The 15,668-nt window shown below is 33.1% G+C and overlaps 1 protein-coding gene and 2 non-coding genes across 3 annotated transcripts; 1 reads left to right on the top strand and 2 right to left on the bottom strand.

Annotated features, from left to right (window-relative positions):
• Nucleotides 1-4,896: 4,896 nt before the first annotated feature.
• Nucleotides 4,897-6,677, top strand: LOC130635691 (serpin B6-like). Its single transcript, XM_057445110.1, has 2 exons — nt 4,897-5,152; nt 5,529-6,677. Exons 1-2 carry the CDS (start codon nt 4,931-4,933, stop codon nt 6,441-6,443), a joined length of 1,137 nt encoding a protein of 378 aa, XP_057301093.1. The 5' UTR covers nt 4,897-4,930; the 3' UTR covers nt 6,444-6,677.
• A 4,507-nt stretch (nt 6,678-11,184) lies between these two features.
• Trnap-agg (transfer RNA proline (anticodon AGG)) lies at nt 11,185-11,256 on the bottom strand. The gene has a single exon. It is a non-coding gene; the product is annotated as a tRNA-Pro (tRNA).
• A 320-nt stretch (nt 11,257-11,576) lies between these two features.
• On the bottom strand, nt 11,577-11,649 carry Trnaa-agc (transfer RNA alanine (anticodon AGC)). The gene has a single exon. It is a non-coding gene; the product is annotated as a tRNA-Ala (tRNA).
• Between the last annotated feature and the right edge of the window lie 4,019 nt (nt 11,650-15,668).

Raw genomic sequence — 15,668 nt, 5'->3', positions numbered from 1 at the left:
CAAGAAAGTCTTACAGATCAATCAACATACCGTTGTGCTATTCCGGTAGCAAGAAAATCCAAAATTGAATTACGCCTGAAAACCAGAGAAAATAGAAAAGTGAATGCAACACGATTTTTAGCATGATTTTCTTACAGAGTTTCATCCATAAATGCTATAAAGTTAAAACAAATTTAAATCTGAATGTTTTAAACATAAAAGAGTGTTGTTTTTTTGTCTATACATGGGTTAAAAGTATGACCGAAATATATCATTATTATTAATATTATAGTCACGATTTTTTGTCTAATAAAAAGGAGTGGTAGATATACACGTGTCGAAAGATCATAATAGCTTAAAATAGCTATTAATGACATTATTAATTACATGAAAAAATCAACTACGATTTATATCGAGATATATTGTCCAACTCAATACTGATGTTTGTTTTAAAAATGTCGTTCAACTTATCAACAAATGGTTAACGATAAGTGCTAATGAGATGTCATACAAATCCGCCCCCGTCAAAATAAAACCATACCGTTTTACAAATTCAGGTCAAATAAAATTTTTTTAACCAGTAAGATAAAATTACTTGGCTTATTATGCTTAAAATGATCTTACAAGTTCGTTTCAAAACTTTTTTTGTTAGAACACACGGTTTGACTTTTATAAGAATGTTCTTTATAAGAATATCATGCTAGGATGTAAGGTTAAAAATAATAGGTTTATTATTTAGAACACTAAATAAATAAGAATAATGACCAGCTTATTTGATATTCTTATATAAAAAATGTTCTGCTTTTATCATCTGTTTTCTTGGAAAAGTTGTTAAACTCTGTAGTTATTTTTAACAATTTCTCGAGGTAAAGTGTATATAGATAGGCAAACTTTTACTTTCGAAGTATTTATATCTTTTTCACTATTATTTGCGACTTTGGCCCCGGCAAAATTGCTTATAAATTGTTTAAATTTTGTGGCGGCGACTGGTTAACTTTAAGATTGTTTACAAAAAGAGTGTATGCAACAGGTTTAATGGTGGCCTCACTGACCTTAAATTGTGAAACAAATAGTCTGGTGTGAATATCAATAAATACATTAGCCTGTTTGAACATGTTTACAATATTTGATTAAAACTTAAACCTTTAAACCGTTATATAAACAGACTGGCTTAAATGCAGTACACAAAGTGATTAGCAACTTATTGAAACGTAAAACCTCTTCTTCATCCCACATTTTTGTTGCCATTTTATGTTTATGTTAAGCGTTTATTATTTTAAGACTACAGACGAAATGTATGACTTAAAATGATAATCGGCAGTCCTGAACGAGACAATTTTCATTTCAAATATACACTGATTAAACATCAGACAGTCTTTTGTCAAGATGGTGTTATTACTGTTAATCTTTTCTCTAGATCAATTTAAGAGACGTCTGGGTACTCATACTTGTGCAAGCACTTTTTGTCGCCATAAAAAAATGCCTTCGTACCAAGAAAAGCAACTTCTCTGAAAACACTCAAACCGTTTAGCGTCTGAACCATGTTGTTTCAAACCTAGAATGCCTTCTTCGTACGATGTTACATTTAGTACATGCATTTGTCATGAAAAAAGCGGGGAACAAATTAATAGCACAAATTTTCTTCAAGTTTATTTTATTTCGATGCTTATACAGTTCTTCTGTGCATAAATAATTTTTATTATATATCCACGCTTTTTAAAGGCTCATTCCTTTATTTACAAATTATTGTAAAAAAATAAACAGAAATATCTATACTTATATATTAGCGTGAATTTCTTGTCACGCATGAATATACGTGAAAACTGAACAGAACTGTTTGTGGGCGGGAGGACTTTTGAAATTTGACGTGTTTCAGGATAAAAATTCCTTTTTGGGGGACTACCTCAAATAGATTAATGGTTCAATCTAATTTCATTTAAGAATATCACATGAATACATATATATTTATAAACTAAATAAAAATACTATAAATTTTAAAACAAATTTCTTAAGTGGTGGATGCTATTTAAAGCTAACATAAAAGTGCTATAACACACCATCAAAACTGTGTGTACGAGTGAATGATAAATAAAAAAATGATATTTGCTAAGTTTGCAAAAAACAATTTTTTTTTTGAACAGACGAATGGCAAAAATGGTGTATATTAAAATTGATCAAAAATAGAAAAAAACATTGAGATAATGTCAGATGGTTAGATGATAAAATCGTTTTTATATTAAATACAATTCGGAAAGGTTTTGTTGCCAAAACCTCAGAGTATATTTTCCTATATATGTGCTAGCGGATTAACCTTATTAAGTTGAGATAATTACAATTTAAGTAAACGATTTCTGAATGATGTTATTATTTGAGGTATACTACGTTTTTACTATGTAAAATTGTGTACAAGAATAATATTAAAGAAGACTGAAATATGTAGTTTAAAATTAAACTAAAAAATAACCTTACTTTTCATAGTAAAAATAATTTAAGACATTCACATAACGATTCTATTTAAACAACTGGGTTTACTTTTCCGCTACTTTTTTCCAAACATACCTTCCTTCCAACGGTGTCTCCGACGTTGGATCAAAGTTGTATTTTTCGATACAGCGTTTTCGATTCTCTTCAAGAGATTTATTTATTAAGTTTTCGAGTTCTGCTGTAAAAGTTGATTGTTCTACTGGTGTTTCGTCGTTCTCTTCCTCGTTTAAATCAAAGTCCAGTTTACGACAAACTTTTTTTGACATAACATTGTAATTCTTTTCTTGAACTTGAACCAATTTTTTTCTTTTAACTGATTTTCTGCGATCCGGAGGTGCAGGGCATGATAAACTATTATCCTTTGAAGAACTTTCCATCTAAACTTTTAATAACCAAACTTTTTGTTGTTGATATATCCTTACAACCTCCTGCAATAAAACAACGACCGAACGATCAAAACAGTCTTTTTAAATTTTAAATGGCAAGACTGGACCTGCTTGCTAATTGTGTTTTTTAATAGATCATTGATTGAAAGAACAAAAGATCAACTTTTCTACGAAGAAAAAAACAATTGCATCGATAATTTATGCCGATTATGCGACTAAGTTATCCGGTTTGATTCGTAGCTAACCGGACCGGATGACCATAATAAAATATTTTAAATGTAGATAAAAGAACTTTAAAATTTTCTTAGGCACAAACTATTTGAAAAATAACGGCACGTTTATCTTTTGTGTATGCATTTTTAGGCTCTTGAGATTCTATGAAGTTGGTAAATGATTATCAAAAATGCACTGGTCTAAAAATGCACCGGTCGCGTTCAATCTGGATTTGTTTACAAATGTCGTTAGCCGTAGAAGTCTTTGAAGAAAAATGGTGCGCAAAAAATGTTGGGTAATCTTCTCGTGCGAGCCCATAACATAAAAAAGTAGTACTCGCGAGTCAATATGTAGCTAGATAAACAGAGAACCAATGAAAAATTTTTGATCTGAGTTTTATTGGTTTATTATTAAATTGGTCGCTTTGTGATGCCGGCGTATATCTGTTCAACTGATCCTGAGTTACAAGCCAGAAACAGTAAAGGAGCAAACATTCTAACTGCTAATCACTGCAGTTATTTTTTGAAAGTTAGCTTCGATTTTATGCTGCTTGTAAGCTGTGTCGTAAAAACATGTCTTCTGCACCTGGAAGTGGACTAATTAGGTGATATGTGACCTGGTTAGGACATGACAAAATTTATTGGCTTGTCACGCACTCCAGGGGCAGTAGAAAAACAGTTTTCGTTTCCGTTATTGGCAAATTGGGCGTTGAGAGGGGGATAGGGGTAATGCATCATCCAGTAGAAATATAAAATGGAGATGAATTTTACTGTCTCACCTTTATTTCTTTTAGGATAAATGAAAAAAATTCAACAAATGTTTCTGCAGATTAGGAAATAAATTAAAAATATTGATCTTCTTTCTAATTTTATGACCATTTTGCAGTTAACGAAGACAAAAACTGATGTAGGGGAAATTGACTTGCCGTTAAGGGGCACGGGTCTGTTCTGCCTGGATAATAAACGCCGCCTTGATTATGTATGACAGCTTGTCCCGGTTAAAAAAGGGCAGATAATACATAATTGGGGCAACATAATCAGGACAGGTTGGCTTATTATGTACGTGACAATATTTGATCTTACATTTGTTAAAGCTTAGTATTCTTTTTTTAATATATTGATAAAAAATAGAGAGATGATATTTGATAAATGGGATGTTTTTCATACACTAAGGTACTAAATTAGGTTTTTCCCGACTTTCGATTTACCAAATTTCTGGCATTGGTAAAAATTTATTCCGCAATATCTCTTTTGAGGTCACTCAGCAAAAAATTATTCCCCAAGATATGCCATTTTTGGGTCACGCATCCGCAAAAATAAACTCCGCACAAATTTTTTTCGCAAAGAATTTCCTCACTTAAGGTAAATAGATTTGATTTACATAAAAATGGTAGTGCTAAACGCAATGATTTCACATATTTAGAGCAGTAAGTTTCCATTCACCTAGTTAGACTAAAGGTTGCAAAATTGAACTAACAACACCTCGCCTAACTAAACAACTTGCCTAGTTAGGTCATGTTGCCTAATTTCGTGTTTACCTTGACTGACTAGCTAGCTATGTGAATTTAGATCTTTTCTATTTTATTGTATAATAATCTTAATGCATTACACTACTGTAAATGTTCTATTAAGCGCCCACTTTGTCTTTGAAATAAGCACCCCTCTTAAAAATAAGCGTTGAATATATTACTAGAGCTAAAGGAGGCACTTACTTGAATGAATATTCATAATGGAGTAAGTCCCTACCTTAAAACATTCACAGTGTTATATCTAGCATAACCTTTATGGTATATCCATGTATATCCATATATGGATTTATATTGATGTATGTAACACATGTTCATTACATAATTTAGACCTAACTAAAAAATGGACATACAAGCATCAATTAACAACTTTGCTGGGCTATTATACAAGGCTATCTCATCATCTAATACGTCCAAAAATATGTTTTTCTCACCGGCCAGTATTTTTGCAGCAGTATCAATGACATATTGTGGGTCACGACGGACAACAGCTGAGCAGATAAAAAATGCTTTAGGAGTTTCAGACAATCCAGATAGCATTGCATTCCATGAAAGTGTTTGTAAGGTGAGAACTCTTTTTACCATTTCTCGTTTACTTTGTATCTGTATATGATCCGGTATTGTAAAAAAGCCCCTCAGTTGGTAGTGGTTTATATTTTACATTTATTCTGTGAGGCAAACACTTTTTTTGAAGATATAGAAAATATAATCAATACTCCTCATTAGCTTTCATATATATATATAATTCTAACAAAATTCCTAAAAAGATTGATATATTTTTATATCTTGTATTTTTGCATTATTTTTCCTTTTAATTATTTTGGTCAAACAAAATTCAAAACTTCCCTACACAAAATAAGATGAAAGAAATATAAATTATATCAGGTTAATATAAACAAAGTGTCACTCCCTTTTTATGTGACGTAATAGCTTTTTTTTAGATTTGGGAAAATTTACACCAGTCTGAAGAAGTTGGCTTCGAGATGGCCAATTGTATGTGGGTAGAATCAAGCTACCCAACGGAAAACATATTTCAGGATATCCTCCTTAATTATTACAAGGCAGATGCCACTTTGGTGGATTTTATAGAAAATCCTGAAAATTCACGGAAATTGATAAATGATTGGATTGAACAGAAAACGCATGGGAAGATCACCAACCTGCTGGTTGAAGGGACTGTGTCTGCCCTGACACGTTTAGTTATTACAAATGCAATTTATTTTAAAGGAAATTGGGTGTCAGAATTTAAAAAAGGCCATACTAGAGGAATGGACTTTCACTTCGCATCCAATAAATCTATTAAAGCATCAATGATGTATCAAAAAGGAGATTTTATTTATTCTCAGAATCCCACTTACAAAGTCCTAGTCCTCCCATATGCTGGATGCGATGTCAAAATGGTTGTTGTGCTTCCCAATGAAGTTGGTGGTTTATCTTCCGTTGAAGAAGAGTTGTTTGAGGATGGCATTGGAGAGCGAAATATTCAAAGTTGGGTTACACTACGTACAACTAAAACAGAGGTTTTTCTTCCAAAGTTTAAATTTTCACATGGTTGTGATCTAGTGAGCACTCTGGAAAGCTTGGGAATTGTTGATTTGTTTTCATGCGGTAAAGCAGATTTGAGCGGAGTTAGTGGAAAAAAAGATTTGTATGTTTCATCAGCTGTACATAAAGCGTTTGTAGATGTGAATGAAGAAGGGACAGAAGCTGCTGCTGCAACAGCTATGGTGGCCAATTTAAGATGTGCCATGAGGTTTCCAGTCTTTAAGGCTGATCATCCGTTTATGTTCATTTTGTATGATAAATCGTCTCATACTGTGTTATTTATGGGTAGGGTGTATAAGCCAGAGGTTTAATTAAGTATTTCTTGTTAGTTGTTTTCGAGTCAAGAGTTTTCCATTTACTGTTAATTTTGGACCATGTCTTGTACTATATTGAATTTGTTAACATAATTTAAAATATGAACTATGAAATATAAAATATAGCATAGATTACATTAATATACGCATGTAATTTTATACACCTGTAATTTTATACACTTTTGATTTTAGAATTGTATCTAGTTTTTATAGCATGATCTTTTAACTGCATATTGTTGTATTTTCAGTAATAAGTATTCCCAGGACTTTAAAAAGTACAAATAATCCATTTGTAGTTACATTTTAGTCCATGCACGCCAATTTAGTGCTTGCTTACGAGAGATTGTTCACGATTATTGCAGGTTTCTTTGCAATACTTCTTGCTTGAAAAATCAGTGGAACATTGACTAATTTGGGTAATCGGTTACTAAGATTTCCCAGACCAAATAGTTTTCTGACCAACGTCAGTTTGGAAAAGCTTACTATGTGTTGATTGAAAGAAGGAAATGGGACTGTCCTTTAAGGGTAAGGGAAGAATAAGGTGAAATGAAAAATTTTTTTTACCGAGATTAAACTATGGTTGTGACTTAAATTTTCACAGATTATTAATTTCTCGGGGTTTTTTTTTGCCGATAAGGTACCTATTTTTATGATGGTTATTTTTAATACTTTTTTGTTTTTACTATTATTTTTTGTTGTTGAGGTTTTTAACATACCTTACAGAACAAATTATTAAGTAATATAGATGTTATTATGTTATGAACAAGTTTATTCCAATGTTTTGACAGCTACTGCTTAATATAAGTATTTCTGTTTATACTATTTATGGTTTCTTTCACCTTTGTTGCTGTCTAAACGATATTTATGATATTTTTATTGTTCCAGTTGTATGACTAATGTCCGCAGTCCACCTGATGTCCGCAGTCTCATTTTTTGTCGGTATCTGCGCTGCGTAAGACCGTTTTTGTCCCTACATACGTTGTTTGAACATTCGTTTCGTTTCAGCGACATAAACAATCCTCAACACAGCATTCCATAGACAATATTTCGGATGCGACACTATATTGCATTGATTGTCTTTATTGTATGATCTTGTAATAATATTTTTTAAAACAAATTATGCCAAAGTTTTGCGAAAATCCGAAAAATAAAATTCCGCAAAAAATTAAAAAAATTTTCATTCGCTAAAATCTTGCCTAAAAACTTTCCTTTAGTCGAATGCTAAAAAAACACCGGTGTTCGTTTGCAGATAAAAAATGTCTTGTAGGTGCGGCCATCTCCGTGGCGGAACGCTTTTTAACTTTTGCTATTTGATTTTGACGAAAAACAAATTCGTCTTGTTTAACTCAATACTTAAAGTTTATTGCATAATTGATAAGAGTACCCAAATTATTACTATGGGTACTATTGAGGGATAGTAAGGTATTATACCTTTAGGGAAAAATTATTTGCAGAAGAAACATTTACCTTCAAAATGCTTTATTTGCAGAGGATTTTCTAATTTTATTGGAATTAAATCAGTATTTTGCCTAAAACAGCTTTTAAAATAGAGGTATTTTCAAATACAATATTGAAGTGTGCAGAAATAAAGAAATATACCAATGCCCTGTGGACGAGGTTGGAGAAAGGTCTATTACCAAGCATGTCAAGAAAATATACTCTACATCGACTACGTATACGCGCAGGCGGAACGAAATTTCTCATGAAATCGGCATATTTATTTTTTCTATCAATGTAAACATTGATAATATTTATATTTTCTTAAAAAATGAATAATTGTTACAGCAAAGCCTAGTTTTCATTTGACAGCATTATTCACTACAGCGCAAAAAGCTTACGAGTAGAAACAATTTCTTTACAAATTTATTTAATACTAGGCGTTTTCTTTGCTTTTTCAGCCTGTGATGAAATAAATTGTGTTTACATCTGTTTTTCTTGGCTTTATCCTGGGATGAAATAAATAAAAATTGTTCGCATACATTTTCCCTCTTGATCTCACTCCCAGATGAACCGTGTAAACGTTGTGCAGGGCCCACGCTACGTTTTCAAATGTGAAGGGGCCATGATATTGGCCATTAATCATATGGTTGGGCGACGAAGACATTTTACATTCTAGAACCTCTAAAACGGCATTTGCAGCGATTTCAGGGACTTGTTTTTAGCGGAAGAAGTGACAACAATAAGTATGTAAAAGGGATTAAAAAAGTGTTTTACTTGATTGCGTAAATTTTTGGTAACCAGCCAAAGGAGAAACAATGGTTAAAGAATCTTAGAAATCGAAAGAAAACAACATTTACACACGCATTATACTCGCCCGTCATGATCAGAGGTCTGATCGGGTTAAACATTCTCTGTTGAGAATGAAATACGGATGTGCTATGATAAATATTCACCTATGCACACCATCCGGATAAACTATCTGAGTTCATCACTAACATATTGCCGCACGTAGTGTAGTGGGTTCGTCTGCGGTGCCCAGTTCTGGGGACCGTGTATCGAATCCCGCTCACCGCCAGGCAGTATGTTAGTGATGAACAAAGTAGTTCTTCTACAATAAAACAACATTTCTTTAAATAGTATCTTGATACTTTTGTTCAGAGAGTACAAATATTGTGATCCAAAAATTTACCAAAAATATTTATCCGATTTGGTCTCGTTAGCAACGTCTATCATTTCCTGGGTTTCCTTCCATGATTGTATACTTTGCATCGTAATGCAACCAAGGGAATGGTTTAAACTATTGGTGTTGACAAGAGCGACTTCTTTCTCCAACTTTTTTCTTTGGAAAAGAAAAATGAATGTTTTCGGTGGTTAATAGGGGAAATCTCTGGTAATTTTTATATTAGGTGACGGTGTACATATTGCAGAGGATTTACCTGCGTCTGACGATGTAGATTTTGCACTATTTGTTGTTTTTTCTGATCACCTTTCCCGAATTTATTTTCTTTAATGTGCTGCACCATTTTCTGAACTTTTTTAAAGGAAATGAATGTAATCTTCGAAATCATCACATAAAAATTGATAAATCGTAAAATGTTCATATTCATACATCAAACAAACAACCTGCTACAACAGTTTTTTTTCAATTTTGTACTAATTAACCTTTGCTCGAAGATGAGGCTTAATAGTACAAGTCGAAAATTAAGAAGGCTTTGACCGTAACAATGATGCCACCAAAACAGCACAGCACTTTCCAATGTCGGATTAAGTTGAAAATTTATACATTAACCAATTTACTGATGCTGAGAAATGATGTTAAGGTCAAAACATCAAAATTCCAAAATTTTAAAAAACATGTAATTCGGGAAACGTGTATTTCGTAAAATAGGAAATTTGGAATACCATTTACGATTATCTAAACAGCTTTTATTATAATTTAAAGTGTTAATTTACGTGGCCATTTATTTATTAAATATTAAATGTTTTTGCTACTAGGAGGCAGTTGTTTTTAATGCGTAAATTTGAAAATTTGAATGTGTGTGTAAATTTTTGTTTCGGAATTTAAATGTTACTCATTTCAGTTGAAAATATGATTAGAAGATTATAAACTCGGATCTGTTTACTTAAAGTTTCATTTTTATCCATGTTACTTACTGTTAGAGCGTGTCAAGTCCGCAGTAACATGTTACATGGCAATGGAAAGGTAAGGTGGGTATAGAATATTCTTAAAACTTTGGCTTATTTCGTCTTCAACATTCTTTAGGCTAAAATACACGGTAAGTTTAAATGGACCGTTTAGTTGTAAGAAAAAAACTTATAAGTTCAGTTGCAGGTACTACACCTGTCTACACGTTAAGTTAAAATGTATAAGTTTTTCTAAGAAAATTTTTTTTACAATAAATACCAAATAAAAAACACGTTTATCTTTCATTGCGGTTATTGGTATAGCAGCAGAAGGGGTAATCGTAGAAGAAAAAAAGTGGACTATTGGTTAGAAACCGAAAATATATGCTCCAATCTTTAGTTTAACAATAGCTCATTAATTATTCTGTTAATTTCAATAGAAAAAACTTAGCAAAAGTTGAACATGTCCAACTTTTAAAAAAACTTATAAAACCGAGAAAAGTTGTACATCTTTGCTGTTTACACGGTAAGTTTTTTTTTCTTACATTTAAACGGTCCGTTTAAACTTACCGTGTACTTCAGCCTTTATAGAGTATATTCTTTAAAAAAGCATGTATAAGTATTTATTTTGTTTCTTTCTCAGTTTTCGGATTTCTTGCAGCTTTGAAAATAATGATATTTGTTGTTGTTTTTTGTTTATTTTTATTTTTTCATCGCTTTTATTTCATTTTCCGTAAACACTTTTCATGGTGAGTTTTTGTTTGGAGCAGTATCTGTTTGTCATCTCACTACAGATTTTGAATAGCTCAGCATTTACGGCATTTTCGACCCATGCGCTCTTTGAGATAAACTCGACTTTCGAAGTTTTAATCTCAAAGAGCTCTGGGGACGAGAATGCATGCATGACTCATTCTATGGTGTCAACTATCACATATATGAGGGTGTTTTTTAGGTATATTTCAGGAGCATCTATTTAAGACATTCCATATCAGACAAATTTTCAAATGAGAAACTAAAGGGAGGCGACTTTAACCTTGTTTTCGAAATCATGAACACAAAATGATTCGATCCTATATAGTTCCTAAAGTTAATTTGCCGGTTATACTAGTTAGACGATGTGGAAATCCACGTTCAAAAAAAGTGAAAAATAAAATATAAAAAAAAAGAATCAAAAGGGCCTGTCCGGGAGTTGAACCCGGGACCTCTCGCACCCTAAGCGAGAATCATGCCACTAGACCAACAGGCCGCTGTACCTGCGTTGTAATTTTTGAGTACGATTACTTTGATTACTTTTTATGTTCCCATGTTATTCCTACTATTAATTTATATAACAGTTTTGACACAATCCATATCTGAATTGATGTCCTGATGGCAGGCTTGGACCATGAGTGATAATGAAATTAATTTAATTTAAATCAAAATCAAAAGTTTCAATAAAACTCAATTTTTAAATCGAAGTCATTTTCTAAGTAAAGTAAACATTAATTTATTTTAAATTGCTATAAATTCTGATTCTCTTTTTTGTAACAATTTCGCATTCAGATCAGAAAAAAGGAAAAACTTTATTGGAGAACCCGGGCATCGATCCCGGTACCTCTCGCATGCTAAGCGAGCGCTCTACCATCTGAGCTAGTTCCCCTGAGCTAATGTGTAAATTGGCTAACTTAAAACAAAATGGTAATATGATATATAAGTTTCTTGAATTTATTTTCGTATGTATGGCCAGGGCCGGTCACGTGGTTTTTTAAGTGTTTAAAGGGCGTACAAGGCATGGAAGCGCTCACATGTCAATTGGTTCTTCAACCGTACACGTTAAAACTGTTTGATTACCTATAAGATAAGCAGTTTTATTTTGAATAGTTTATAATGTTGTTGTTAATAACTGTGTAATTTTTTAATGATACCCTTAACCTTGGAGGGTTAGTGGCTGTAGCACTGGGGTCTAAGGATATGTTTCCCCATAGAATGGGGTTTTTCGCATCCGGCTTAGCCACGATTTCGGAAACATTTCAATTGTAAATTAGTGGTTGTAATTTAGTTCGTAGGAAATATAGATGTATTATATTGTGTTATGACTACCGATAGCACACGGTTCCTAACTAAGACGACAAACTACTACACAAACTACTATTGAGTCTTCCCTGTCGCAAAAATAAGAAAATAAATAAGGTTATTTTCGGTTGAGCGCAGCGAATTAGAAAATAACATTAATTTATGTGTTGAAAAATGGTGAATTAAATAAAAAACATTTCGCGACTTGTATATTTTGCGAAACTTTGCGCAACAAACTTTCGCGAAAATCAAAACTCACTTTATTTCAAAGGGAAATCCTCCGAGAGTAGCAACGACTTTCTTTCTTTTTCTTCTGTTGTCTTACTAGTAATCAAAAGTCTACATGTATTAATGTTTTAAGAAATCGGGATATCCCAGAAATGTTTGTAGCACCAAAAAATAAAAAAAATAAGTATTAATTATACAGTTAGCTCCCGGTAACTTGAACCGAACTCGAACTTTCATTATCTGGACCTATTTTCCTCGACCCTCGAAAGTTACAGAAGAAGTAAATCGCTAAGTTTCCCCGATTTTTAATGTTTTCGTGGTTAAAAAACTTTTGCGTCTTTGAAGATACCAATAACTTCACGTGACAAAACTTTCCCGTTTTGCTGATTTCTAATTTCCAAAGGCATAAACGTTTGCGAAAATGAAAAGACAAACCCGAAAAACGCATTACGAATGAAAAAGGCGGAATCCACACATGTCACATGCGACACACGTTTTATACGTTTCTCGTATCGTCGTATCAGTTTTTTCGAGTTGTCGAATCAATTTTTCCATTCAACGAGGCGAATTACATGTCGCCTAATTGGTTAACCCAGTAAAGGAGGGCCAATCATGAGTTGTTCGTTCACTTTAAACAAATCAGTTTGTTATGTAAAATGGCTGTACGCAAGTAGCAAGGAGACCCAAGATAACTTTTCTTACCATCAGGAAATCGGAATTGTTAAAAGTGGGAAAAATGCGCTGGGTCTCAAACAATTTTTTTGGAGTCAGAATACTGACCGTGATTTTCAATTGGTTAATTCCATTGTTCTTTGCCACATGGTCAACAATCTCACTTATCTAAACAAATATATTTAATTCTAAAATTATTTAAGAGGGTAAGACTTGACCACGCCGAGTTTGTGCTGATTGGATGATTGTAATTCGGGGTTTGCTACAATGTGAATCTGGATTTTAGGAATTTGTTCTGACAATTGTTTGCGTCTAGGCTTTTATTTGAGAGAAACTGAATTTGATATCCTTAAAGAAAGCTTACTTAACTAGGCTGGTATCATTTATCATGTCAACAACCTGTGGTAACGCTGCCATATAAAAGATATGTAATGCGTAGAAATGAGTTTCATTTCATGTCATCCTGTTAGCGAAACTAAATTTTTAAAAAGAAAGTAAATTAAAGATGTATGGGCGAGGCAATGTTGTCTGGTTTAGAAAGATATCGTTTACTCATTGGTCAAATTATTTTTAAATGATTTGTTTTTTAAGCAGCAATTAGGCTCTCAGACGTAGTTAAGGAGATGTCGTTAGATCACTTGATCTTTCCTTTATCGTAAGCCAAAAAATTAAAAAAAAACAAAAGTCGGTGAAAATAGTGGTTAAAGAAAATTTGTTTAGTGAAAAATATTAATCACAAAGGCAAGACCTGGTCACTTTCCTTAAAATTATCATAAGAAATATTACTGGTAGTCGGTAGCGATTTGAAGCTAACATGTCGAACACGCATATGGACAACCTCGCGATTAATTTTCGCAAAGGTGTTTTCTGCGAAACTCGTCCAAAAATTACAATTCGCAAAAGTCTCTGCTCCTAAAAAAAATAACATCATTATTAATTTTTGTTTCGCGATTGTTTATAATAATAAATATTTACAATGAAATAACAAAATAAAACAAACAAACAAACAAACAAACAAAAAATAAAGGAAAAATGAAATGTAAAATGAAATGAGAAAACTCTTTTCTCGAAAAAGAAAATTATTCAAGACCTGATCCTTGATGTCAGAAAAATACGCTATAAATTTAAATATAATTTAAGAGGTTTGAAAAGATTTACAAGCAAGATGAGAAGTAGTTTTTTGCAGCCATAATATATAGTATATTACAAGTAGTTTGAATGTTAATTTTTAAATTTCTGGAAAATATATATATCACCTAATGTTTTGGTTTGTAGCCTTCAAGTGCAATTTTTCTTAACTTGATCAGTTGGTATCGTTTTATAACAACTTGATGCTCAGACTCCAATGAACAAAGCAATTCATCACTTATCAAGTCCAAAAAGAGCTTCCCATCAACATTGTGCTTCAACAAAAAGATTCCTAAGTCAGGAAATCCACACTTTTCAATAAAAGAAGGCAGTTCTCCAACAGAATATTGTTCAACTGGTTTTCTCAGATCCAATGTTTCATCCATAGTTTTCTGATCATCTGTGAGTGGTCTCCAGCCATGAACATAAGCAGCAAGCATTCTCGCCTCAAATTTTGTAGCATTAAGATCCTTTAAACTGCTTTCGTCTAGAGCAGCTAAAAGAGCGCCGTCAATTTGATTCGATCGGAAGACATCTTGGAGATGCAAAAGTTTAACGTCACTCAACAACTTTTGTACACCACCTATCGAGAGGTGATTGACTTCGTCCGCTTGTTTGTTGACAAAATCAGTAGATCGGGTTGAAAATGCACAAACTGTTTCATTTCGCTGGAGGTTTTTCTTTCTGATATGAGATACTATGCGAAAGCTTTCTGGTTTCGGAGGCAACTTGGGTTTTCTTTTTTTGATTTCGGGTTTTGGTCTAATTTCCACTGGCTTTGTTTCATTGTCTTGAGACTTAATCTTTGTTTCCTGATCATTTTCATTTATTTTCATGGTACCTTCTCTTCGCTGTGCGTTTAGTTCCTCCGGCTGTAAATAATCTGCCGTACTTTTTGGACGTTCGTCATTGGTAAAATCACTTACATTTTCCATACTGGGTATCACGAAGGGAAAAGATTTGATGGTAATGTCATGGACAAATAATCGTTCATGGTTTTCATAGGCGTTGCAAACATCCGGGGCGGCTACTTTATCATTCGTCTTCTTCTCAGACAGATTCATTGTTTCACACAACTCTTTCTCAAATATCGCATCGCATTCGTCATCAGTATCACTCTCCAAGTTTTTGCTTTTAGAACTTATCGGAATAACGTAATTCCGATTCCTTTTTTTGTTGTGCATTTTCTTCACATTATGCATCCCTTTTAGGCTGTTGAACCTTTTAAATGACAGTAACGTAGATGATTTTGGAGTTGGAATTGCGGGTAGAGGACCTTTTTCCGACAATGGTATGGAAGGGAGAGGTTTGTTTTTCACAACACGACCACTGAACTTGTGACGTAGAATGTCGACATTTAAACTTTTACTGAACCTGTTCTTCCAGTTATGCTGATGATGGCGTTTTGATCGAGGTGACTCGGACTTGATGTCGCTCTGTTTTTTAGGCTTCAATTTCAGGGTCCCTAAACGTCCTGTGGCCCCTGGGCCGTTGTTATTGTCAGCACTCTCTCCAGACCCTGTGATGTTTTCACCAATACTAAGTTTTCCCTGATTAAAATTTCTTTTTTTTTGTCGT

The sequence above is a fragment of the Hydractinia symbiolongicarpus genome, chromosome 3, assembly GCF_029227915.1.
Source record: "Hydractinia symbiolongicarpus strain clone_291-10 chromosome 3, HSymV2.1, whole genome shotgun sequence".
NCBI lineage: Eukaryota > Metazoa > Cnidaria > Hydrozoa > Anthoathecata > Hydractiniidae > Hydractinia > Hydractinia symbiolongicarpus.
The sequence above is the reverse complement of the archived record's forward strand: the minus strand, read 5'-3'. Positions and strand labels throughout refer to the sequence as shown.

Excerpts from the sequence above, each read along its gene's own strand:
- LOC130635691 (XM_057445110.1), top strand. The coding sequence starts at position 4,931 with ATGGACATACAAGCATCAATTAACAACTTTGCTGGGCTATTATACAAG. Across the intron at positions 5,153-5,528 it reads TCCATGAAAGTGTTTGTAAG|ATTTGGGAAAATTTACACCA; the intron begins GTGAGAACTCTT and ends GCTTTTTTTTAG.